The 25,055-nt window shown below is 39.6% G+C and overlaps 2 protein-coding genes across 2 annotated transcripts; one reads left to right on the plus strand and one right to left on the minus strand.

Moving 5' to 3' along the window:
* The first annotated feature begins 215 nt into the window (after nucleotides 1-215).
* Nucleotides 216-1,907, plus strand: LOC128870359 (uncharacterized). Its single transcript, XM_054112972.1, has one exon. The coding sequence runs from the start codon at nucleotides 216-218 to the stop codon at nucleotides 1,905-1,907; it is 1,692 nt and encodes a 563-aa protein (XP_053968947.1).
* Nucleotides 1,908-4,451: 2,544 nt separating this feature from the next.
* On the minus strand, nucleotides 4,452-11,797 carry LOC128870360 (uncharacterized). Its single transcript, XM_054112973.1, has 3 exons — nucleotides 11,463-11,797; nucleotides 10,902-11,356; nucleotides 4,452-4,534 (listed from the first exon to the last, which is right to left on the minus strand). The coding sequence occupies exons 1-3, from the start codon at nucleotides 11,795-11,797 to the stop codon at nucleotides 4,452-4,454; spliced, it is 873 nt and encodes a 290-aa protein (XP_053968948.1).
* Nucleotides 11,798-25,055: the final 13,258 nt, after the last annotated feature.

A 25,055-nucleotide genomic window follows, 5' to 3' on the forward strand; every position in this document is an offset into this window, starting at 1 on the left:
GGAGGACTTAGCAAAATTCTTAGAACGTCGTTGTCAAATTTTATATTTTGGAAGCCGGGCAGCCTAAAACACTCATACCAAGAACTCAGCTAACAACACATAGGCACAACAAACGTGACGAAAAATGGGCTATGGTGACTACCAAACAAGCAAAGTGTGAATTTTGCAATGCGGTTCCCCACCATAATGACTTCAAATGCGACACGTTCCGTGCAATGGATCCACTTGCAAGATATAACTGTGTGAAAAGACTGAACTTGTGCTTGAATTGCCTTGGATCAGGTCATAAATCGAATGATTGTCCTTCAGTTCATCTCTGTAAACACTGCAATGTAGAACATCATACACTATTACGTCGAAATGATTCAGCCATTACCAACATATCACCGAGAGCAGGTTTGCTCTCATCATCTGCTCTTAAGGTGAGTCTCGATCAACCAGAAGTTATTCTTGGAACAGCAATTATTCATGTTTTTAATTCTCGGGGAGTGAGCATCCGAGCTCGCGCTCTGCTAGTTTCCGGATCTCAACTGCATTTCATCACGGAGAAATTGGCACAACATTTAAGAGTAACTCGAAAGGGCGTAGATATTGACGTCAGTGGAATAGGTCAAAGGAGAGCAAAGGCACAACATTTATGTTGCATAACGATTAAATCTCTAACCGAAGAGTATAGTGCTACCATTGATGCACTAATCATACCATCCATTACGTCATGTCAACCTAGTCGTCGCATCGATCAGTCAACCATTTCGATTCCAGATACCATTTCCATCGCTGATCCGACATTTAACATACCAGGACAGATTGACATACTCATTGGAGCAGGATTATTTTTTGAGATACTTAGTAAGGGCCAAATACGTCTCAATGGTCCAGTAATACAAAATACCAAATTTGGTTGGGTGGTTGCAGGAGCAATTCCTGCGCACGTAACATCAGCAGCTGATCCATCACCTCCATACAAAGCATTCACATCAGTCACATCAGAGTCCATTTTAGATAAGCTCCTGGAAAGGTTTTGGGCAATCGAAGACATTCCAGTATCGTCATCGTCGATTCTACCATCGGATGAGCTCGAATGTGAATCCTATTTCAGTTCTACTACTCACAGGTGTCCCGTTACCAATAAGTTCATTGTTCGCCTTCCATTTCGTGAAGAACCGCATCACCTGGGTAGTTCAGAAGAAACCGCAGGCAAAAGAATGTTTTCGTTAGAATGCAAACTGAATCATCTTCGCAGAGATTACAATGAATTCATGGAAGAATATATCAATATGAAGCATATGATTCCAGTTAATTTAGAACATTCACCAAGAAATCGCCTAAACTATATTCCCCACCACGGGGTTACAAAACTTGATAGCTCGACTACTAAGCTGCGGGTAGTCTTTGACGCCTCCTGCAAAACCTCAAATGGATATTGCCTGAACGATATGTTGAGAGTTGGTCCCCAGCTACAAGATACGATATTCACAATTTTGACCCGATTCAGAAGACACAAATATGTCATTATGGCTGACATTGCCAAAATGTATAGGCAAATCTGGGTCGACGAACGAGATACCGAATGGCAATGCATTTTCTGGCGCCCCACCTCTCAACAACCACTTACCACATATCAGCTAAAAACAGTTACTTATGGTACTAGTTGCGCACCGTACCTTGCTGTAAAATGCCTTCAACAGCTGGCAATTGATGAAGCGAAAACTTACCCAATCGGATCAAAGGTAACACTAAGCGATTTCTATGTAGACAATTTAATAAGTGGCGCAGCTAGTATCGGCGAGGTCATCGAAATCAAAAATCAAACCATAAACTTACTGAATTGCGCGGGGTTTCCCTTACGAAAATTTGCATTGAACGCATCTGAAATTGTTGCCGATATTTTACCGGAAGACAAATAAGAGACAATTCGTTTCCATGACACTGAGCTTGTAAAAACGTTAGGGTTAAAATGGTCACCAGTTAAGGATTGCTTTCTATTTCATTTGATAGCGAATAATTGCGTTAAAACTACAAAGCGTTCAATTCTATCAAAATTGTGAAGTTTTTTTGATCCGATAGGTCTCCTCAATCCTTTGATTGTAACATGCAAAATTTTGATGTAACAACTGTGGAAGCTGAAGTTGCCATGGGATGATGAAGTCCCGCCCGGGATTAAGGTTCATTGGGAGATATTCAATAAACAATTACCGCTTTTACAAACATTAAAAATACCCAGGTATGCTAATATTGATATCGATACTAAACTTCACGCATTTGCAGATGCAAGCACTAAGGCATATGGAGCATGTGTGTATGCAGAATGGAGTGATGCATATGGTTAGCATTCGTCACTACTCTGTGCTAAATCTCGAGTGGCACCAACGAAAGAGATTACATTACCTAGGCTAGAACTTTGTGCAGCCCTAATGGCCGCAGAACTGATGTCAGCAGTTAACAACATACTCAATCTTCCTAGCGCAAATGTATACTGCTGGTCAGATAGCACAATTGCGCTTGCTTGGATAGCAGGTGAACAGTCGAGATGGAACGTTTTCGTGGCCAACAGGGTAGCAAAAATACAGCAATTAACGAAAAACTTTTCCTGGAATCACGTACCAACAGACCAGAATCCCGCTGATATTGTATCACGTGGAGCATGTGCCAACGAACTTTTACAAAATACACTTTGGTGGCACGGACCAGAATTTATCCAACAGAGCTGTGATCATTGGCCTTCAGCAGTGCATGTATTACAAAACGAATTACCAGATCAACGGCTTCAAAGAACTGCATTAATTGCTATTCCAACTTCAGACTTCATTAGTAAACACAAGTATGTTAATAGCTACATGAAATTGCTGAGAATTTTTGCTTATGTAAATCGATTTATTCGTGGATGTCGAAAGCAGTCATCAGTTAATGATAACATCAACATATCGGCACCTGAAATGGATGAAGCATTAGAATTGATATGCAGACACATTCAATATATTTCATTTTCAGAAGACATCCACGCCATTGAGATTGGAGAACAACATCGCAACTCAAAGCTAATTTCATTGTCGTCATTCTTGCATAAGAACTTACTCGGAGTTGGAGGGCGACTTAAAAATTCATTATTGCCTTTTAACAGTAAACACCCAATTCTACTTCCATCATCACACGCATTTGTAAATACATTAATTCGACATTTTCATCATCATCACTTGCACGCCGGAGTCCAAACGCTTCAAAACATTTTGAGAGACAAGTTCTGGATAACAAACGCACGCCATGTTATAAGAAGGGTAATTCACGATTGCGTATTATGCTACCGCAGTAACCCAATTATTGCTGAGCAAATTATGGGGCATCTTCCAGCCGATCGAGTCCAGCAAACTTACCCGTTCGAAGTGACAGGAGTGGATTATTGTGGACCTGTCCTTATAACTCAACGAATTCGCGGCCGTTCACCAATTAAGTCTTATATTGCAGTATTTATTTGTTTTGTAACTAAGGCAGTACACTTAGAAGTTGAATCCAATTTGTCCACACAAGCATTTATAGGTACCTTAAAGAGATTTATTGCTCGACGGGGGAAAAGTCGCAAAATAGTGTCCGACAATGCTACCAATTTTGTGGGTGCCAATCGAGAACTACGCCAGCTTTTGTCCGCTTTCGTTACCAAGGAACATGTAGAAGAGGTTCAACGTACATGCCTGGAGAATGGAATCGAGTGGCAGTTCATACCTCCCAGGTCTCCACACTTTGGTGGACTCTGGGAGAGTGCAGTTAAATTAGCAAAGTACTTTCTTCGTCGTGCTATCGGAACCACCACCCTAACGTTGGATGAGCTTCAAACTGTTTGTTGTCAATCCGAGGCAATAATCAACAGCCATCCACTTACACCAATGTCGACAGATGCTAATGACATGCGCCCATTAACACCGGCTCATTTTTTAATAGGACGGCCTCTGACAACAATTCCAGACTCGAACTCTTTGGGCCGTAATGATAACTTACTGAAGCGCTACCAAATAGTCCAGCAAATAAACCAAAATTTTTGGGAAAGATGGCACTGCGAGTATCTTAAAAATTTACCACAGCGAACAAAATGGAAAACGGAATCTCAAAATTTACAAACGAATGACATGGTCTTAATAAAGGAGGAAAATACACCTCCACTTAAGTGGACAACAGGTCGCATCACTGAAGTCAAGCCTGGCGACGATGGTCATGTTCGTGTAGTGGTAGTAAAAACCAGAAATGGTCTACAAACACGAGCAATATCAAAGATTTGCAAATTACCAGTATAATTTGCTGATTATTTTGGAGTAGTTGACTCCAACCGGGGGAGGATGTTAAGGTTTTAAACTTTATTTTCGCATCAACCACAATCTGGGTTCTCACCCTATTCCTTTCACTTCGCTATTTTATTCATCGCTCAAAATTTCTTCTCATCGTTTATTTCGCTCTTTGCTCATTTACACTTTTCGCTTTATCACTTGCTCATCGTCATTTCTTTGCGCAGAATTTAGTACATCTGCATTGCCAACAGCCTTTGTAACTAGCAGCATGAGCTTCAAAACAATTAACACATTTTGCAGCTAACTCTTTACTTTTAGGGCAGTCATTAGTAGGATGATCTAGAGAGCATTTCACGCATTTGTAGCTTTTTGTACAATATGACTTGGTGTGCCCGAATTCCTGGCATCGAAAGCATTGAACTATATCATTCACTTTTCTTGGCTGTTCCACTTTGACAACAGCATTACCAATATACTTAATTTGATATATATCAGAATTTTTGTTGTTTGACTCCTGATCAATAAAGAACATATTTAGGGGCTCCTTGGTTATACGACTCTTAATTGCACTAACGTTTCTTACTTGGTGGCCTAGCTCTTCAATTTCTTTCTTAATGAATTTAGTTGATGTAGAGTAATGCAAGTTTTTAACAACTACCTTAAAGGCCCTGTCTTGCTTTAATTGATAAGTGTGAAACTTAATTTTACCTTTTCTTAAGTAATCTACTAATTGTCTATAGGTATGCACGGACTTAACTATAACCCTTACGTGTCCATCTCTTTGAGTTTTATACCTGAAACTGTCATTCTGAATACACTTACAAATATAAGACATCATGCTACTTATATCATTGACATCAGACAAAAATATTGGCGGGGGCTTAACAGAGATTTCCCCTTCAGTATTATTGTTTTCACCATCACTAATTTCTATTGCAGGTGCATTTTTATGATTTTCATTGTCAAGGTTGTTGTCATCTGTTAGCAGGTCAAACCGGCTAGCATTACTGGATGGTCCAGTTGTATCGGCTAGAGCTGGCCTTTTCCTCATTAGAGGTGAACCTCCATGCGGTCGTTTTTTTACCATCGGTACGCTTTGCCATTGTATGTCTGGATAATCGTTGTTATCGTCAAGCATTCTTACTTTTTTTTGTTTTAGCACCAACGGTGCCTTTGTTGTTGGTTACTTCAGCAGGAATTGTTTTTAGAGAGAAAAACAAAATATAACAAAGAAAAATGCATGCAAACACTGTGTGAATGCAAGCAAAGTGAAAAAATATGAGTTAACGGTGCTGTTGTTGCTTATTTGCACAGGTGCAGAGAAACACTTCTGATCATTAACGCAGTCAAATCACGACTAGCTAGGCCGGAATTTGATCATTAGGATATTTGCTCCCTAATTATTGCATGAAATATGATAAGGCGATGACCTACCTGGTCATGGTTGCTTCAGTGCATACATATGGGAACTTCCACAGAAAAGTCTACCTTAACCGAAAATCTAGACTATGATTAAACAAAAAAAATTGCTTCATTTATTAAAGAAAACTATTTAAATATCATAAAAGTAATATTTTCAAAATTTTCCTTAATTGCGTTCTTGAGTTATCGGACCACAAATTTAAGCAAGGAATTTCTGTCGTATTTAGCTTCAAAGTTTCGTAACGTCACGCCATATTGTAAGTAATTTTCTCGATAGGTGATGGCTTTTTCTGAATTATAATTCAATCATGTCTTATGTAGATGGATTCTTCGAGTAACTGTAAAAAATACTCAAAGTGCTATAGGGAAAAACTAAAAACTGACCCACTGAGGCTGGAGAGAAGCCGTTTAAAAGCAAAAGAGAGGGCATCAAAGTACAGAAAAAGATTAGAATCGAGCAAGCATAAAAGTGATGCAATAAAAAAACAAAATTGTAAAAGACAACAAGCATTTCGCCTGAGAAAGAAAAATGAATGTGCCAAAGAATATAGGCCAGAAGCCAATCAGCCCTATATATGCTAATAGAAAAGTGGAATGAGTTGCCGAAAATTTCTGGAATACATAAAATTCATCATTTATCAAGCAGCGAAGACAGGCAAATAAAAGCAGCTGAGACTGCGTTTTCACACAAAAGTGTTGTATAATAATAAAATTAACTTGGAATATTTAAATAAACAAAATCGTATTTTTGAAATAAAATTCATGTTTTATTTTTAAACGTCAAAAGTTATGTGCCTCTTTTTTTTGGTTTATTTTCTCAAAACATCAAAATCACAGCGCTAGCCCGAATTGAATATCTACATACACCCCTTCTATTTGAAATTTCTACAAAAAATGTAAAAATTGGTATATCAACAAAAGAAATAATTTATATAAATTTCAGTAACATAACGTCAGGTAACGTCACGTCAGAGACTTTGTGTGGTAAAAAAAAAAACCGAAACCATTTTTTAACATAGGAAATTGGAATGTGAACCTTAAATATTTAAATATCCTGGCAAAAAGTTTCACTCGAATAGTTTTACAAAATTCGAAGAATTATGCTTTTTCAAAATTCAAGATAAGGGGGACTTCCGTTTTTTGTAACGTCACGCCAGCCTATATATTAGCTTATATTATTAAGTGTTGTTAATAAATTTCGGTAACTTGTTAACTAAAATAATGTCCCCTTTATTACAATGCAACTATCCATATAAAATATTTCGAAATGTTAAGTAAAGCATTTTTTTTTTTTTGACATTTAGTCATACAAATGTCACGTCACGCCAGTTTGGAAATACCCATATGCGAGCAACACTATAAGAATTGAAGATGTAATTTGACTTTTGCACAAACATAACTAACATAATATACATATGTATATATTGAGCAACACTTGTATGCTCTATGAATTCTCATCTAAATTTAATTTCGACTCGAAAAATTAGTTAAAATTTTCATTAAATTTGTATGAAGTTTTAAATTTACTAAAACACACACATCAAAATGTGACGTCGTTTTATAATGTATTCTTCTAAATGAAATCGACAAACATTAAAGTTCATTTGATTTTAAATGTTGGCGCATATAATTCAAATGTACATACATATATATGTATGTATCTTTGATTGTACATTTAAATTTTTTTGAAAATATAAATTGAATAAAGTTTCGTTAATCAAGGCAACATAGAAATGCACAAGGAAATTCCTTGCAAAATGCCGTCGGCATTCGTCAATTTAATTTTATACAGAAACGAAAAACCAAAGAACGTTAATGGAATTAGAAGGAGCAAATGTTAAATGAACTTTTTTCGAGTACTAATTTGTAGATTTATACTAGGTTAGGTTAGGTTGATATGGTTGCCCAGGGAATGGGCACACTTGGACGAAGAAGGATTCGTCCTTTGTGATGCCATTATGGAGGGGTGAGGCGGGGGAGAAGGACCGATGGGATACAGGGAGAGGGCGGGGAGAGGTGGTGCTGGGATAGTTGGGAGCGTGCGGATTACGATTACGAACAATGACTATGTTTGCGTCAACCGCTTTATGCTGCTGATGAAATTCATCAGATTTTTAATGTCAACGCCAGCTATATCAGCAGGCGTGACAAAGAAGTAGGAGCCAAGATGCCTAGATCTTAGCCCCGCCAGAGCAGGGCAGCTAAGGAGAAGGTGCTGAGATGATTCCACCTCATCCTCCATACATCCAGCGCAAAAGGGACTCGAGATGATTCCAAGTCTCACAGCATGCATTCCTCGCGCATTGTGTCCTGTGAGAAAACCCACGAGATTAGAGAGCTGATATTTTGTCAGCCTCAGAAGCTCGCCCGAGCGCCTGCGGTCCACACGTGGCCAGAAGGATTTCGCGACCTTACACGTTCGTGTACTTGCCCAGCGCTCGCTGAGTTGGTGCGATGCCCATCTTTCCAGGAGCAGACCGCAGGTAGTCAGGGGGATCCCAATTCTCTCCCTTCGCGGGGAAATCACCTCGCATGTCCCTTGTCTGGCCAGCTCATCCGCCTCACAGTTTCCAGCAATGTCGCTGTGACCAGGAACCCAGATGAGGCTGATGTTAAAGAATTCGGACGCAGTCGAAAGCGAGGTCAAGCATTCCTTGACCAATTCCGAATGCACCGTCATAGACCCGAGGGCCCTTATTGCCGCTTGGCTGTCGGAGTAAATATTTACTTCCTTGACCGTTAATACGCATTTGAGCAGCCAATCGGCTGCCTCCTTGATTGCGGCTACCTCTGCCTGGAACACACTACAGTGGTCCGGTAGCCTGAATTTGAGTCTGGTGGGGAGCTCCTCGCAAAAGACTCCTCCGCCAACCTTTCCTTCCAACTTCGATCCATCCGTGAACAAGTTCACCATGCCCTGTCCCCAAGTGTAGCCCTCTCTCCACTCTTCCCTTGACGGAATATAAGTGGAGAAGGTTCCGGTTGGACTGAACGAGGGTATACACTGATCCGTTGACAGAGGGATGAACTCGAAGTTTCTGAGAATGCTTGAGTGCCCATAAGTGAGGTTAAGCTTATAGCTCCAGCCCCTCAGTCTGATTGCGGTACGCGAGGCGGCAATTCTGCCGGCAATGTCTACGGGTACCACATTTAACATTGCGTTGAGCGCCAGAGTAGGAGTCGTTCGAAGCGCCCCACTGATTCTAATGAGTGCCGACCTCTGGACTCTCTCCAGCTTCTTCACCAATGTCGTCTTCTCTAGTGAGTTCCACCAGACTATGACTCCATATAACAAGATAGGCTTTACAATAGTATTGTATAGCCAGAAAACAACTCTAGGCGAAAGGCCCCATCTTTTACCAATTGCGCCCTTGCATCCATACAAGGCGATTGTTGCTTTCCTCACTCTTTCCTCAATATTGGGCTTCCATGTGAGCTTGCTGTCAAGGATAATACCTAGGTACTTAACCTTGTCAGAAAGCATCAGCGGAGCGCCCCCTAGTGAGGGAAGTTGAGCTCTGGGTATTTTATGTTTCCTCGTAAATAAGACGAGCTCCGTCTTAAGAGGATTCACCGACAGGCCGCAGTCCGTTGCCCATCTAACAACTACGTTAAGATATCCCTGCATCAGGTTGTACAGAGTATCCACAAATTTTCCTCTGACGATTAGTGCGACGTCATCCGCGTAGGCAACCACCCTGCAGCCCCCTTTCACCAGCTCCTCCAGCAAGTCATTTACAACAGCGACCCAGAGGAAGGGCGAGAGAACACCACCTTGCGGAGTGCCCCTACTCACCTGCCGGTGAATGGAGATGCCGCCCCATTCTGCCGCGACAGTTCTGTCGCTGAGCATTTTATAGATAAATCTGATCAGGTCGGTTTCGACCCCCAGTTTACCCAGGGACCGGGTGATTGCCTCCGGGAGGACGTTGTTAAAAGCCCCCTCGATGTCGAGGAAGGCGCCCACCGCAAGCTCCTTCTGAGAAAGAGACTCCTCAATCTCTTTCACAATTGTGTGCAGGGCAGATTCGACCGATCTTCCCTTGCAGTAAGCATGTTGGGTATGCGACAGCTGACCCCGAGGAATTTCGCTTCTTATGTGCAGGTCAATCAGTCTCTCAAGGGTTTTTAGCAAAAAAGATGAGAGACTGATTGGCCTGAAGTCCTTAGGGGAGACATGCGAGCACTTGCCTGCCTTGGGTATAAAGACAACCCTCACGGCCCTCCATGACCTCGGTATATAGCCCCTGGCTACGCAGCTCGCATAGATAGGGCTCAACCAACGGCATGATACCTCCACTGACTTTTGCAGTTGTGCAGGAATGATGCCGTCAGGACCAGGCGACTTGAAGGGTCTAAAGGATTCAATGGCCCAAGACAGGCGGCGCTTATCCATCAACCAGCCCCGGTCTCGAGTGCAGGTTGATCTACTTTCCAGGCCGGTGCTGCCAGGTGCTGGGCTCGTCGGAAAATGGGCATCGAGAAGTAACTTTAGTGACTCCTCGCTGCTCATCGCCCAACGTCCCAATTCGTCTCTTAAGTACCCCAAGGGAGCGGAACTCTTCGTGAGTACTCGTCTAAATCTGGAAGACTCATGGCAGCCCTCTACGCTCTCGCAGAAGCTTCTCCAAGAGTCCCTCTTAGCTTTCCTAATTTCGGACTTATATATTCCTAGCCCTGCCTTATAAAGCTCCCATCCCGATGGAGATCTTATTCTTTTAGCCCTATTAAAAAGGCGTCTGCATGAGGCCCTAAGCTCAGAGAGCTCCGCTGTCCACCAAGGCGGTTTTTCCTTCCTGGGAAAAGCTTTTGTTGGACAAGAGGTTTCAAGGGCGGTGTTGCAAGCTGAGGTGAAGGTCTCCACCAGTTTGTCGATCGCTTCTTCCGATAGATCTTGATTTCCTCCCGGTGCTTTGGGGAGTAGGTTCAGTAGATTTCTGTTGTATGCATCCCAGTCCGTCCTCCTCAGGTTCCTGTAGGGGGATCTTATTGGACGGTTTTCAGCGGGAGAGAACTGAATGTACCTATGGTCCGAGAAGGAGTGAGCATTTAGCACCTTCCAATCGGAGATTCGGCTGATCAGTAAAGAAGAAGCCAGAGTGAGGTCAAGCACCTCCTCTCTGGCTGCGGTAATGAAAGTGGGGTCTTTACCCCTGTTACAAATAAACAAGTCCTCGTTTAGAATATAATCAAAAAGTGACTCACCTCTTGCATTGATGTCTGAACTTCCCCAGCAGGTGTGATGGGAGTTCGCGTCAGTGCCTATAATAACGCCGATTTTCCTGCGTTTTGCTTCGGCTAGGGTTTTCCTTAGCAGCACCGGAGGTGGTTCCACCTCGTCGTCATGTGCCATGTAGACTGACATCAGCCATAGTTTCCCAGAAGGGCCCTCCAGGCTCACCGTTACAATGTCTTCATTGCTGAAATTAGGCAAAATAAATGCGTTAAGTTCCTTTCTGATGAGTATACAGGATCTTGGTTTACCTGTCCCGCTATACGCCACCAGATTGTAGCTTTTCGTCCTGAGCCCAGAAATGCCGTTGCTGCTCAGCCACGGTTCCTGGATCAGGACTATATCAGCTCCACCTTGCTCAAGGTGGATTAGTAGGTTGGCGGACGCCGCCTTAGAGTGTTGAAGATTTATCTGAAGAATATTCATCCTCCAGTATCCTCTCCATCACCCCAAGGACGGCGTCCTCGCTTTCCGAGGCCAGAAGACTCTCCTCCTCCGCCCTGTCGAAGAACGACCCGATGCTTACGACGGACCCCGGTAAAGAGCGAACGTCATCAGCATTGTCACCCTCCGACATGACGGATTCCACTTCCATGTCCACAGGAGCTTCCTCCACTGTGGGCATTACGTCTCCCAGCACGTCCGGATGTGCAGGGGCATCTCCTCTGGCATCGGTTTGGTAGACCTTAAGGACTACCTTCTCGAAGCCATAGTTAATGACCCCTTTTGCTTCAGCGAGAGGACTGAGGGACTCTGCATTCAGCAGAATCAGCGCTTGCCGATAGGATCCCTCAGTCTTCTCCACCTTCACCACCCTCCAGTTGTGTGTGGGAAGTGTGGGGTTGCAGTAGCGGAGGATTTCCTCCATCTCCTTCGAGGCAGAGGGTTCGGAGGGGAGCCAGACACGTGCTCGCGGACGTACAGGTAGATCCTTTCGGTCCACTACCCTCAGCTTGGCTCCCTCCCATACCTCTCCCACCAAGGCTACTGCCGCCCTGTACATTGAGGCTGACCGTTCGTCAGCGCAGACGATTCTTTTATATGAACCGTAGTGCCATCCTGCACTTTCACAGCTTGGGCGGGGGGGCCAGGGTTTTCCCTCACTACCCTTATAAATACTGCGGAGATGGCGGACGCTACCTTCTTCCATTCCTCCCTGGAGATGGCGCCGTCCTCTTTACCGCTGTCCATTACTCCCAGAATGATCGAGCCCGCCTGTTTAGCGACTTCGCTAAATGTTTTTGGCGGGCCACCACCAATCCTGGGCCTCTTCTCTTGCGGGATATCCTCTTCCAGGGAGCGTTGTCTCTTAACTCCCGAGTCCGGTTGTGGCGCATTCGCTTCCACTCCCTTTTCATTGCCCTCCTCTGCTCCCCTAATGACCTTCCTGGCCCACTCGAGCATCTGGGAATGCTTCTCAGATACCTGAGAGTCATTCTGCCCACCGTAGCGCTCCAGGATCTTGGTAGCCAAACGAAGATCAGAGAAGGACCGTTTACTCTGCCCTATCTGCCGTTTAGGCTTAATGGAGGGTCCCCGGAGAGATGCTCCCGAAGTCCCCGTTGTTGGTTTTGGGACTCGGTTCCGAGTTCCCGCCACCGTTTGTTGTTTTGCTAGTTGTGTTGTTGTTGTTTTGTTGTTGTTGTTGTTCATTATTGTATTGAGTGGGTCCCCACTCGGAGCCGCTATCCAAACCCGTGCGTGTAGTCGTCCTTAAAGGGTCCCATGGTTGTCTGTGCCGCAGCAGGGAGGCCATGCGAGGGTTGACGCATGTCCTTATGGGGCATGCGTTCAGAGCCAGACCGGACACAAACACGGGAGTCGTCTCAACCGCACCTACACCGCCAACCCAATGGCTACGGGTTTGGAACGTACTCCGAGGCCTGCCAAGGTTTTAGCTTTTAGCGGGACGGGGGCAGTCACGTCATTAGCCCACCAGCCATTTCTGCTGAGTTTCACCTCAGCATACTCAGGTGGCAGAATGCCGCGACTACCAGCACAGGTCAGAAAATGTCTAAAAGTATTGAAGAAGAAGAAGTAAGTCCAAATCAGAAAGCGGGGGGGGGTCGTCATCGTTCAGGAAGGCCGTTAAGGCCGCAGATCATTTAGCGCTACCCAGGGTGCACCACGCGGAGGCGATCTGCTCTACACCCCTCAGATTTATACTAAGGGATTTTCAAATTCAACTTACCACACTAGTGGAGGATTTCTATATTTACTTACCACGCTAGTAGAGGAATTCAGATTTTTTCTGATAAGATTTCATACGATTTTTCACCACACTAGTAAGGGATTCGACTTATTTCATGCCCACAGCGAAGCGAATGAATTTGCTATTGGGAAAGATGCGCAAGCAGTCAATTCATGGCGCAGTTGCTGAAGTCGGCGGCATTGTTTGTATGATGTTTGAGACGCGTATTTAGTCCAGGTTAAAGTCCTGAATAGTCATACGTTTTTCCTTGCAGTATTTCTTTTTTACAATTCAGTTTGGTAAAATTGTTGAGTTTAATTTAATTATAATTGCTTTAAAATACTGTTTTAGGTTTTTTTTGAATTTGATATTTAGAAAATTCCTTTTCTGTATAAAATAGTTCATACTGGATATGAACTGATTTAATCAAAAAGGAAATATGTAGATATAAACATGCATATATTTAATCTCTTTAATCAAATCTAAGCTATATTGATGACAAAATATCATTCTAATATCCGTCCAGAAAGCCAGGTATTCAGGTTTTTCTAATACCTGTTATTTAGAAATTTATTTTCTACATAACATTATTCATACTTCTTTTGAATTGATTTATACATATGTAAAACATCCATAAAGGCAATCATATGAATATGCATTGCTGTATTTAATCTCTTCAGTCGAATCTGAACTACTTACATCCACATATTGATGAGAAAATATTCGAATATCCATGGATACATCCAGAAAGCCAAACGCGCATATACGCATATGTACATATATAAATATATACAAACCTTCAACGAACGCAAAATGTATGCATATAAAAAACAACAACTGCGACCGCGATATGTATACCCATGAGCAAAAAGAACCGGGAAGGTAATGTTGACTGTTTCCTTCGATTGCCAAGGCATAGTCCACCATGAGTACCTTCCATCGGGCCAGACAGTCAATAAAGATATTATTTATCCGTTTTGAAGCCTTTGAGAGATGCTGTATGTTGCAAACGGCCGGAAATGTGAGCAAACAATTCTTGGATTTTGCTTGATGATAACGCGCCATCGCACCGATCAAAGAGAATACGACGAAGGAGCTGAAGGCCATGTCGGCCTGCCGGGGGTGTTTGGAGGACTGGGTTAAACGTTGGCACATGTGTGTTGCTTCAGACGGGTCATATTTTGAAGGAGATAATATAAATCTGCCTTAAATTTAACTCTGTTATGTTTAATTTAAACATTCCCGGTACTTTTTGATCATAGCGTACATATATGCGGCTTTGCGGACAGAAAAGTGTGATTCGCTGGAGTTGTTCAAAGAATCTCATGCCCGAATTCTGTAAGCGAATCTCATCTCAAGTCACTAAAATTGAGATTATAAAGTAGCGACTCCTTTTGTGACTTGAGACGATTTTGCTATTCAGTAAGGGAAAGTCACAAGAATTTCACCAAATATTATGGTGAAAATAAATAGAGACAGTCAGCTGATGGCACATATCGACTAGAGATAGTCAAAAAGTTGAGCAAAAATTCACTTATCGATTCCATATGTAATGGAATTTTTTAAACTCATTTATCAAGCGAAATTCTTCATCAAAAACATAAAAAATATGAATATTACTAGGCTCATACAAAATAACGTTTTTAATTTCTGTTTTATAAACCTTTTACCTGAATCGGTTTATCAACAATTCAATTGAGACAAACAAAATTAGTAATGGATAAATGTTGAATTGCATCTCTATATACATTCCGTTGAAATGAACTAGCTGGGTAAGCTGTAAAATAAAAGAAATTTCCTGATTTCTTTTAAAATATGTATGATTTTTTTTACAGATATACAGTGCAAAACAAAACGAAATGTTAAATGTATGTACATCCTTATATAGGTATATGCATTGACTTGAAGACTGCGATTTATATTTCCTCAAAAGCGAAATACTTGCTTTGTATTATTTAGTTTTAAAGTTTACTGTTAAAACCCAGCATACCGCTGCCATTGAATATCGGCTATAAATAGTGTTAAGTGACTATTTGTGTCTTAGGGTGCGACCAGAGTGAGCGCTGAAAGCCGAGCCGAGATTGTCAGTGCGATAAAACTGATTACATACAAGTCAATACAAATAAGCTTGTGTATAACACAGTGAGCGCCGACAAGAGCAGAGAGCAAAGCCGATGAGTGCGAGAAAATAGTTTCAAAGCGTTTTGCTCGCTTTTTTGGATTATTGATGTTTACTTTTTAGAGTGCAGTTGTGTTTTTTTAACACACTTTTATTAGGTCGGGTTGTATGTATGTATGTATGTATGTATGTATGTAACGGAATCTTTGAGCTTAATTTTCACTGGCTTCTAAAAATCTGATCGACTTGAAATTTTGCACACCTGTCAAGGACCGATGACAATGCAATAATTTGAAAAAAGTTCTCCATTATCCTTATTAGGATTAAATAGTTTTTTATAAATACAAATTATTACATGAAATATAATTGAATTAAACAAAGTATTAAATAATTATTTTGCCTCAGAGTCACTATCAATCTTTCGCAAGAAGTTACTGGCACCTTAATAAAATTTGTCCAGTTTTTGTTTAGTTTCACACCTATCTTGTCCAGAATGTAATCAAATGTTTCAATTTTCATTCGGGTATATTGTTGAAATTTAGCTGGATATTTTCTTAAATCATTATATAAATGATGAAATTCACCAAATTCATTCCTTTTCAGTGTAATTGGATGTTTTCCAAACTCTTTTGTGTTAATAATTGCATTAATCACACTAGGAGAAGCAAAATACTCTTCATCAGATGAATCCATTACCGTGTACAGCAATTTTATAAACACAAATGAACAACAAAATTAAATGACATAAGAGCAAAACACATGGAATAAACAGAATTTCAGCGCTGATTCTCGCATTCACTGTGTTATATACAAATTTTCTTCTCGCATGAAAATAAGCGTCAAAAAGCTCGGCTCGGCTCCGCTCGGCATCAGCGTTCATTCTGGCCGCACCCTTATAAATAAAAAAGTTTTTGAAGTTTATATAAAGCTTAAAAATTTTATTTTTTACAAAAGTTTTAAAGTGTAAGTGCGTTCATGCAATTTTGCCGCGCCCTTCTGCCTTCAGAATAATATTCTGTTGACCTTATTGGTTCACTATTTTCATCATTCGATGGGTCTTCTGGTGGCATGGCCTCATCAGTGAATATGCCACGTTTTTGCAGCATATTGAGGAATATTACGCGTGTATAGATGATAGCTGCCGCATTTTTGTGCGAGTATCTGAGAACGCGCTCTTTGGATAGACACCGAAATCGTGATTTCAGGACTCCAAAGGCACGCTCAATTGTGTTCCTTGCTTTTATATGTGTTTTATTGAAAATCTCTTCGCTAGCGGAAGAAGGTGTTGCTATTGGTGTTAGTAGCCATGGCTCCAAAAGATAACCTGAATCGCCTAAAAGCCATTTAAATGCTTCCAAAATGTGTTCCCTGATGAGTTTGATTCTCACCGGCGAAGTTGTCCATATACGGCGTCATGACATGATCCTGATCGTCGTTGCAAATCTAGGAATGGGGTTATTAGTTATAAACATTACAAAATGTTGATAAACCAGTATTTATTTTTTATAAACTCTCGGCTTCAACATTAATGCTGTAGTATCCCTTGCGATTCATATACTACTCCAGCGAGTAAAGATTGCGGGGAAAGTATTGCAACATGTGTGCAGTCAATAGCACCTATGACGCCTTTTATTCCGAATTTGTTATGGAAGCTGCACATTTTAAGCCGTTGAAATTTTGCAAATGCATATTTTGTACCATGTTCAAAACTTACCCCCTCTCTATGCTGTTGTAATGCTCATACATCTCGACACGCCTGGTTGACTCATTGCCGAGGAGTGGCAGTTTCCTATAACGCTTTGGTAGGAGCCATTTGCCAGAAAATATAGTACTGAAACTAACTGAAAGTAATATGTTGTAATGCATACCTATATATTTTTATTAATATATCAAGCCTACATGAAGCTCAAATGGAATTCTCGAATTCCGCTCAAACTTGTCAAGTGGTTTGAGATCTTGAATAAGTTCCCAGCAGAAGTATTTCGGGAATCTAAAAAAACGTCTTCTTCCAGAAGGAATGGGTCTTCCGTTCTGCGTAAACTTGCCAGAATCCGTCTAAGCATGTTTCTAAAACGTCAATAAATACACAATTATTCGTGTTCTTAAGAAATTTTTACCCAGAAAATATTACTTCGCTTCATTTTTGCACTTTTTTTGCAATATATATAAAATAATTAATTCCTCTGCCATATTTTTCGTTTTGAGCTGCTCAGAAGTAGATCACTAATTAGTGACTTTTTTTTGAGACTCAAAATCAAATTTCACCACGAAAGGTCTCAATTAGTGACTTGAGACTGCTTACAGAATTCGGGCATAAGTCGCATTAACTCGCGACTGTCGAACAGTTAGAAGACATATTTACATACATATAAGGGTGCATACATATATACGGAGCCGCGGCCACTCGACATGACAAAAATTCAAGATTTATCAAATATTGGCAAATAATTCCACGCGAAATATTCCAATATTGACTATTTTCGAATGGTCGCGAAAATTGGCATATGAGCGGCTCATTTTATGAATGAAATTGAAATATGAGCTCGAACTTATGAATGAACTTTTTGTTTTTGTTCTAAATTGTTCAGCGCCGTCGCTGATAGAATCATGGCCGCTGCGACTGCGTCTACGAATGTATTTTGTTTTTGTAGTCGCTACGCTTAGATTTTAACTTTGGGCGACATGCGCATGTGAGGTATGTGTTTTTGTTTTGTTCTAGAACATTTTAGAATGTGTGGTGGCAAAGCGGCCATCACGTTGCGCTTGCTGTTGCTTTTGCGTCTATCAAAGTATTGTGTTTTTGTAAGTACAATATTAGGAATATCGACTGGTGAAAGACAAAAGTACACGGAAGCAAGAAGTGAGCGCTGTGCTCGCGCATATATGTATGCATGAATGTATAGTATGAACGTGCATGGGTGTAGTAACATATAAATACAATTATTTTGTTAGAAGTTTAGAAGGCAAGTAGGTATATATGTATGTAGGTATATATGCTAGGACATAAAGTGGGTATATATACATACATAGAGCAGAATTATTTTTGCACCTGTTAGGAAGAAACTCGTTCACTAGTGCGTATGTGTATTTGATTTCTTGTAAGAATGTGATGTGCTGTGACATGTGTACATACATAAGTCAAGGTTATTTGGGCATACATGCATGACATGTTTATATGTATGAAAGGAAGATGATGTTCTTACGCTTGTGCATTATTGTTTTTCATGTACAAATATACATACATGCATATGTATGTAAATGCTGTCGAATACAAGTTAGGAACTTGTAAAATATAAGTTCTAAAAACATAAATTTTTTTATTACCGGTCCAACTGACCGCACTTTATTCACTAACTTCCAAAACCAAAAAGCCGCTTAAACAAGTAAACTACTTAATTTATATTAACAAAAATTGTGGCGTGACTTAATTCTAGGAACTTAAATAAGCAACTTTATAATACTTGCATTATTGCAGAAATCAATATTAAAATTGAGTAAGCAATTTTATTAAAAAGAATATAAGTAGCAAAGAGTTCGTTAACTTGGTTTGGGTTAACTCTTCCCTTCTTAAATCGATTGTCCGCAATCGAGTATTGAATTATGGTGTTTTAATTTCAAGAAATGGCCCCGCTTGGGTGTTTGGCATATGTTCGGTAGTTATTATTGATTGAGGTGATAAATACAGTTTTTGTCTATACTTAATAATGCAAGCGAGAATAAAAGTTGCAATAATATTGTAACTGAAAGTACAATAGATATATCGGAACTTAAGCTAATTACATTCATTTTTTTATTTTCATCTACTAAATTTCTAATGGTATCTTCATGTTGTATTTGTTTTAAATATAGATTTTCAATTTGTAAGTCCAATTTTGTAGCATTTTTAGTTTCTTTGATTTTTGTGTTTCGTACATTTTTAAGTTTACATTTGTATAGGTTTTATTCAGAACATTAATATTACAATTTTCAAATTTAATGAGGAAGGTTCCTTCTTGTCTTATTTCTAATTTGTTACAATCGTGAGTTATTTTTCCTTTAAAATTCTTAAATATGAGTGTTCCTTGTACCATTTCTACTACTTCAGATTTTACTGAAATTTCCATTTTACATTGTGCTTCCTTAAATTTTAAAATGTTTGCAATACATTCATTATCTAATGAAATCAAGTTTTTTTCTAATTTGTCTTTCACATTTATACTATAAATTTTATTAGAGTGATCTGTTAATATTTCTGATGGGCTCAAAAACACTGATTTGTTTGCAATATTTGGTAATGGTTCAAATTGGATTTTGGCTAGAGGACTAGGAGAGAATTGAGGTATTAGTAAAGTTAGGATAATGTTATTTTCTTGGAAGAGTACTACAATTTTCGTATTGCTATAGCTATCGTAGTCGTTAATCAAACTAAGTTCCTTTTGCGTCAAAATGTCCGTGGGAATAATTCCCAATTTGCTGGAAAATATAATTTGTCCTATGTTTTCAACACGGTTATTCAAAAGCGATATGTCATTGTTTATACTATAAGTCTGTTCGATAAATCTGACTTCGTCTTCCAGTGTTTTGATTTTATTCGGTGCACCGTCCTTGAACTCATTAATATATCTACTGACTAAAGTTTGTTGTTTGTTTATATGGGCAGTTATGTTAGTTATTTGTTCGGTCATGAAATTGTTTATGTACGTCAAGTCACTTAGTTTATTGTAGGTGCCTTTTTCATTGTCCTTTATTTTGGTTAACGCGTCTTTTATTTCCTGTTCATCGTCGCTGTCCATGGAGCCGGCGATGTACTTTAAGCCTTTTCCTAGGACGTTAATTAGTCGCCTTTTTGACTTAGAGTGAATGTGTATACTATTCACTCTTGCTTTCAGCAATACTAGATTTTTATTTACCGTTTCCAGAAGTCGCTCATCTTCAAATGTTATTCCCTTTAATGTGTTTAGATTATTAGAAATTAATGCTATTGTTTCCTCATACGTCTTTAAATTTATAAAATGTAGGATTTTATTATAGTGATTAATTGTCCTGAGTTCTCCTGTCTTGATGGGTATGTACCCATTGTTGTTTGTAAGGTCCTGTACAAAGATTTGCTGAGCAGTAACTGCTAGTACCAGCGTCAAGATTGTAAAGTTTAACATGTTCTGTCCTGTAATGAAAGGTATTAAATATAATGTATCTATGAGTGCCTTATCATGACTGTTTGATATTATTTTTATGTACGACTCGGCCAGTTTTAGTTTTTACTGTCGTGTTGTAATTCTCGGCAACTATTTCCTTTCGATACCTAGCTGACAACTTGTTTCCTAATCTTTTGTTTATTTTAACGAATATTTCCTCTCCCTTTACATATTCCTTGGGAATAGATCTATTTTTGTTGTGGTACGCAAGGTCAGTAGCTTGTTTTTCCGAGAGTTTTTTCACTGTTTCTTGCCTGTCTTTTTCTAGCAACTCTGGGTTGCTACTAACTCTTCTACCAAAGAATATTTCCATTGGTCTTTTCCCTGTAACTGTGGGCACTGAAAAATTATATTCTTTTACTGCTCTTTCTAATAATTCCTGGAATGACCGGTGTATTTTTTCGCATTGTAGACAACGCATTATTTCTTGCAGTGTTGAATGGAATCGTTCGACCTGACCGTTAGAGCAACTTGTATATGGAGCTGTTCGAAAAATTTGTGTTCCGAACTCATTTTCTATCATGAACTTAATAGATTCTGAATAGAAGGATTTTTCGTTGTCCATGACCAACGTTTCAGGAATGAGTGAAAAGAGAATGTCTCTTAGAGGTTGCCGTATGTCTTCTGCCGCTCTGGACTTTATGGGCTTTGCCATAGCGTATTTAGAAACATTATCAATTGCTGTTAGCACTAGTTCCTTTCCCATCACAAATATATCTAGGTGAACTATCTGCCCGGGGCAACGTGGTATGGGTGTTGGCTGGATTTGGGGTTTCGTTGTGTGACGATCATACTTGTTTTCTTTACAAATTACGCATTTTTTTATAATTTGTTTAATTTTGTTCGCCATTGAGGGGAAATAGTACCTTTCAAGAATTTGAGTACGATTTTCTTTACAGTTCCTGTGTGCTCTGTCATGCACCCTGATTATGATATTCTCCTGTTCTTCTTTGCTAATTATATCGTCCACCATTACTTGGGTGAACATTATTTTGTATTTCAGGAAGTGTAATGGGTACAATTCCTGTATTTTTCTCATAATTTGTTCGTCTGTTTTTATACAGTTTATCACTGATGGATTTAAATATCTCTTCAAAATGGAAATCAATTCCTCCTCGCAATAATCTTGTTCTGTTATAATATGACGGTGGTACGTGGGGAATATTATTTTAAATTGATATGATGACATTACGTCTCTATTCAGAAATATTTGATTCTTAAAGGCATTTATAGGTGCCTCAACACCAAGAATTAAATTATGAGCCGAACTTTCGTCTGAGTTCGTGGCTATTGATAGCGTGTTTAACTCTTGCTCCGTTATCCTAGATAGAGCATCTACTACAACATTCGCCTTCCCTGGCTTATAGAACATTTCGTAATTGTACTCTTCGAGTATAGCCTTCCATCTATTCATTTTACTGTTGTTATTCTTATTGCTTGGCGCATAGGTTAACGGCTGGTGGACTGTGAATATTTTGATCTTAACCGACCCATACAGGTAATTTCTCAAAGAGTTCAGAGCCCATATTATAGCTAACATTTCCTTTTCGTTAGCCGCATAATGCTCCTCCGTTTTATTTAAAGTTCTAGAGATAAATGATATTGGTCTATCATTTTGTGAAAGGACTGCACCGATAGCAAAGTTTGAGGCATCTGTTACTAGCTCAAAATCTTTACTAAAATCTGGGTAAGCAAGTACTAAATCTTCTGAGGTGAGTGCATTCTTTATTTTGGCAAAAGATTCCTTAGCATCATCCTTTAAACTTATTCATAATTTTGCGGATTTTTTTTGGACGTTCGTCCTCCCTCCCCCCTTAAAAGGGATGTCAGGGGCTTAGCAAGTTTTGAGTAGTCCTTGATGAACCGCCTATACTATCCTGACATGCCAAGAAAACTACGAAGCTCTTTAAGGGTTTGTGGTTCAGGAAAATTTTGTATAGCCCTAACCTTTTCCTGATTAGTTTTAATCCCATGGGGTGTAATAACGTAGCCTAGAAAATCTACTTCTTTTTTGAAAAACTTGCATTTGTCTAATTGCACTTTCATATTGGATTCTTCCAAAGCTTTGAATATGTTTTTTATGGGTTTAAAATGTTCTTCTTCTGACTTACTGAAAATAATGATGTCATCTATGTAAACATAGCAGCATCTTCCAATGTATTCCCGTAGGATATCGTCAAGCGTACGCTGAATTCATATTTTCCATTATTTATGCTGAACGCAGTTTTTTCCATATCAGATTTTTTTAGTGGAATCTGATGGAATCCACTTTTAAGGTCGAGAACTGAAAAAAAATTACTAGTTCGTAGTTGAGAGATGACTTCTGAAATCTCTGGAATGGGATATCTGTCGGCAATTGTGATTGAATTTAACTTCCTATAGTCTATGACCATTCTATATTGTTTTTTTCCAGTTTGGTCTGGTTTCTTAGGAACTATCCATACCGGAGAGTTAAAAGGAGACCTAGATGGTCTTATGATTCCATCTTTTAGAAGCTTTTCTATTTGACTCTCTACTTCGGATTTTAATGAAGCAGGGTAAGGGTAGAGCTTCGTGTACACAGGCGAGTTTGTCGTGGTTCTAATTTCGCCCACTACTCTAGTTGTATACGTAAGCTTTTCATCCGGTTCTGAAAAAAGGTTACTATATGTATTTGCAATTATTTTCATTCCTTTCTTTTGTTCGTTTGACAAATTTTCCTCTTCAATGTTTATTGCATTTACACATTGCGTCGGGAGTTGCTTAAGGTGTACTTTGAAACCATTACTTAATACCATAATATTTTCATTGGTATAGATAACTGCCCCTATTTCCCTAAGGGTATCGTTCCTTAAAATACCATCGAATGTTTTTAGAGAGGGCATTAGGTAAAATTTTATTTTATTATCTAACTTAAAGAGTTTTACAAATGTATGCTCGCTAATTTTTATGTCGCCTACTATTGACCTGGCAAAAAATGGATTTTTATTTGCTATACGCTTACTCACTAATTCCGGCTTAACCTAATTTTTGCTTGATCCTGTATCTAATAAAAATTTTAGCGTCTTTCCGCTCTCCGTCCTTACTTCAAAATATGGCAACGAAGAGCTTATCATGCTAAAAAATGGATGTCACTTGGCTCGCCAAAATGCTTATCCTCATCTAACTGTTGTTCGTTTGTTATTCCAGTCGTATTAATATGATACGTTCTCTGATTTTTTGCTTGTTGATGTTTACCGAATTGTTGTGGCCTTTTTCCAAAATGTTGGTTTGGTTGTGGCCTATTCATATAATTTATTCTACGAGAGTGCATGCTTGAGTCCACTTCCATGGGTTCTGGCTTTGGCTGTGGCCTAGGTGGACGAGGAGGGATCGCGTTATTTTGTTCTCGTTTGTTAAAAAATAATTGCCTTGGCTGCGGAATATAGGCTAATTGTGGGTGAAATATTGGTTTCTGCTGTTGTCCAGAGATTCGCTTTGAGTATTGCTGTGAAGGTGGTTTCCATCTTCCGTTGTAAGCATGGTTCGAGCGAAAGCTTTGATTCTCCAGCTTGAGGCAAAGGTGAAGAGCCTGTGGCAAGTCCACCGGTTCTCTGATCCTTAAGAGGTGAGGCAAGTCGCCATTTAAACCCCTAATGAAGGTGTCGAGAGCTTTGCCCCTATATGCCTTTGTCAGCAGAGTAAGAGATTCATTACCCATTTCAAGACATCCTAATCTATTCAATATTAGTGAAAGATGTGAGTACACTTTTTGGTAAAATTCTTGGATGCTATTATTACCCTGTACCAGAGTTGTCATCTGATATTCCAGAGTAGATAGGTCACGTTTGTCCCCGTAATGTGTGATTAAGCATTGTGAGATTGCACTCCAATTTAACGGTGTGTTATAAGATTCTAACGCTATGTCAGCGTTACCTGTGATTTTATTTCTGATCACACTCAAAATTCCGTAATATTTCGGCGTTCCCTTTATAGGTTCGTATATTGTCAAAATTCTGTCCACACTTTTCTTCCACGAATTAAATTCTCCTGGTTGCCCAGAGAATTCTTTTAAAGATTTCACGACGTCCGGTATTTTGTCCATATCATTTAGATTTTCCCCCTGTCTGTCTATTGGTTGGTCCCTAATACTGGCTAATCCAGCGTTTGGATTGAGAGTTTCTCGGATAGCCTGAAGTTCTTGGTTTCTAAAAACCTCCGCCGCTATATCCGAAATAAGAACTCTTAAATCGTCTAAACTTAACTGAGCATTTTGCGAAGTACTCGGAGCGGAATTTGAGGGAAGTGTGGGGGCCTTACCAAATTATTCGGATTCGCCATTTTATAATATATATCTTTTTTTTGTAACAGAAATATTAACTCAACTCAAATTTTTATTTACTTTCTTATTTTTATATGATAATTAAAGTTTTTGATTGTTATTATATCATTAAAATAAACTTAACTTACGATGCAAATAATCTTTCTGGACTCTTGAAGCACCTCTCTGATGATTTGTTTGTTGGATTTTGGTGATGGTACGCTTCACTTCACAGGATCACTTCTCTTTTATGTTTTTGTTTGGACTTGGTGTTAATTTTTTCTGCTTCTCAGGAGATTTTCTTCCCTTCAGTACTTGCCTTTAATAAATTTTTAATATTTAAACCTTACGGATTTTTGTTGG

Source organism: Anastrepha ludens, chromosome X (assembly GCF_028408465.1).
Source record: "Anastrepha ludens isolate Willacy chromosome X, idAnaLude1.1, whole genome shotgun sequence".
Classification (NCBI taxonomy): Eukaryota; Metazoa; Arthropoda; class Insecta; order Diptera; family Tephritidae; genus Anastrepha; species Anastrepha ludens.

Bases quoted from the DNA above. Each gene is read 5' to 3' on its own strand.
- LOC128870359 (XM_054112972.1), top strand. From the start codon at position 216: ATGGATCCACTTGCAAGATATAACTGTGTGAAAAGACTGAACTTGTGC.
- LOC128870360 (XM_054112973.1), bottom strand. From the start codon at position 11,797: ATGGAGGAAATCCTCCGCTACTGCAACCCCACACTTCCCACACACAAC. The intron at 11,357-11,462 runs GTCCGTCGTAAG...AGGATACTGGAG, and splicing joins GACGTTCGCTCTTTACCGGG to GATGAATATTCTTCAGATAA. The intron at 4,535-10,901 runs GTGAGTCACTTT...TCATGCTGCTAG, and splicing joins TTCAGACATCAATGCAAGAG to TTACAAAGGCTGTTGGCAAT.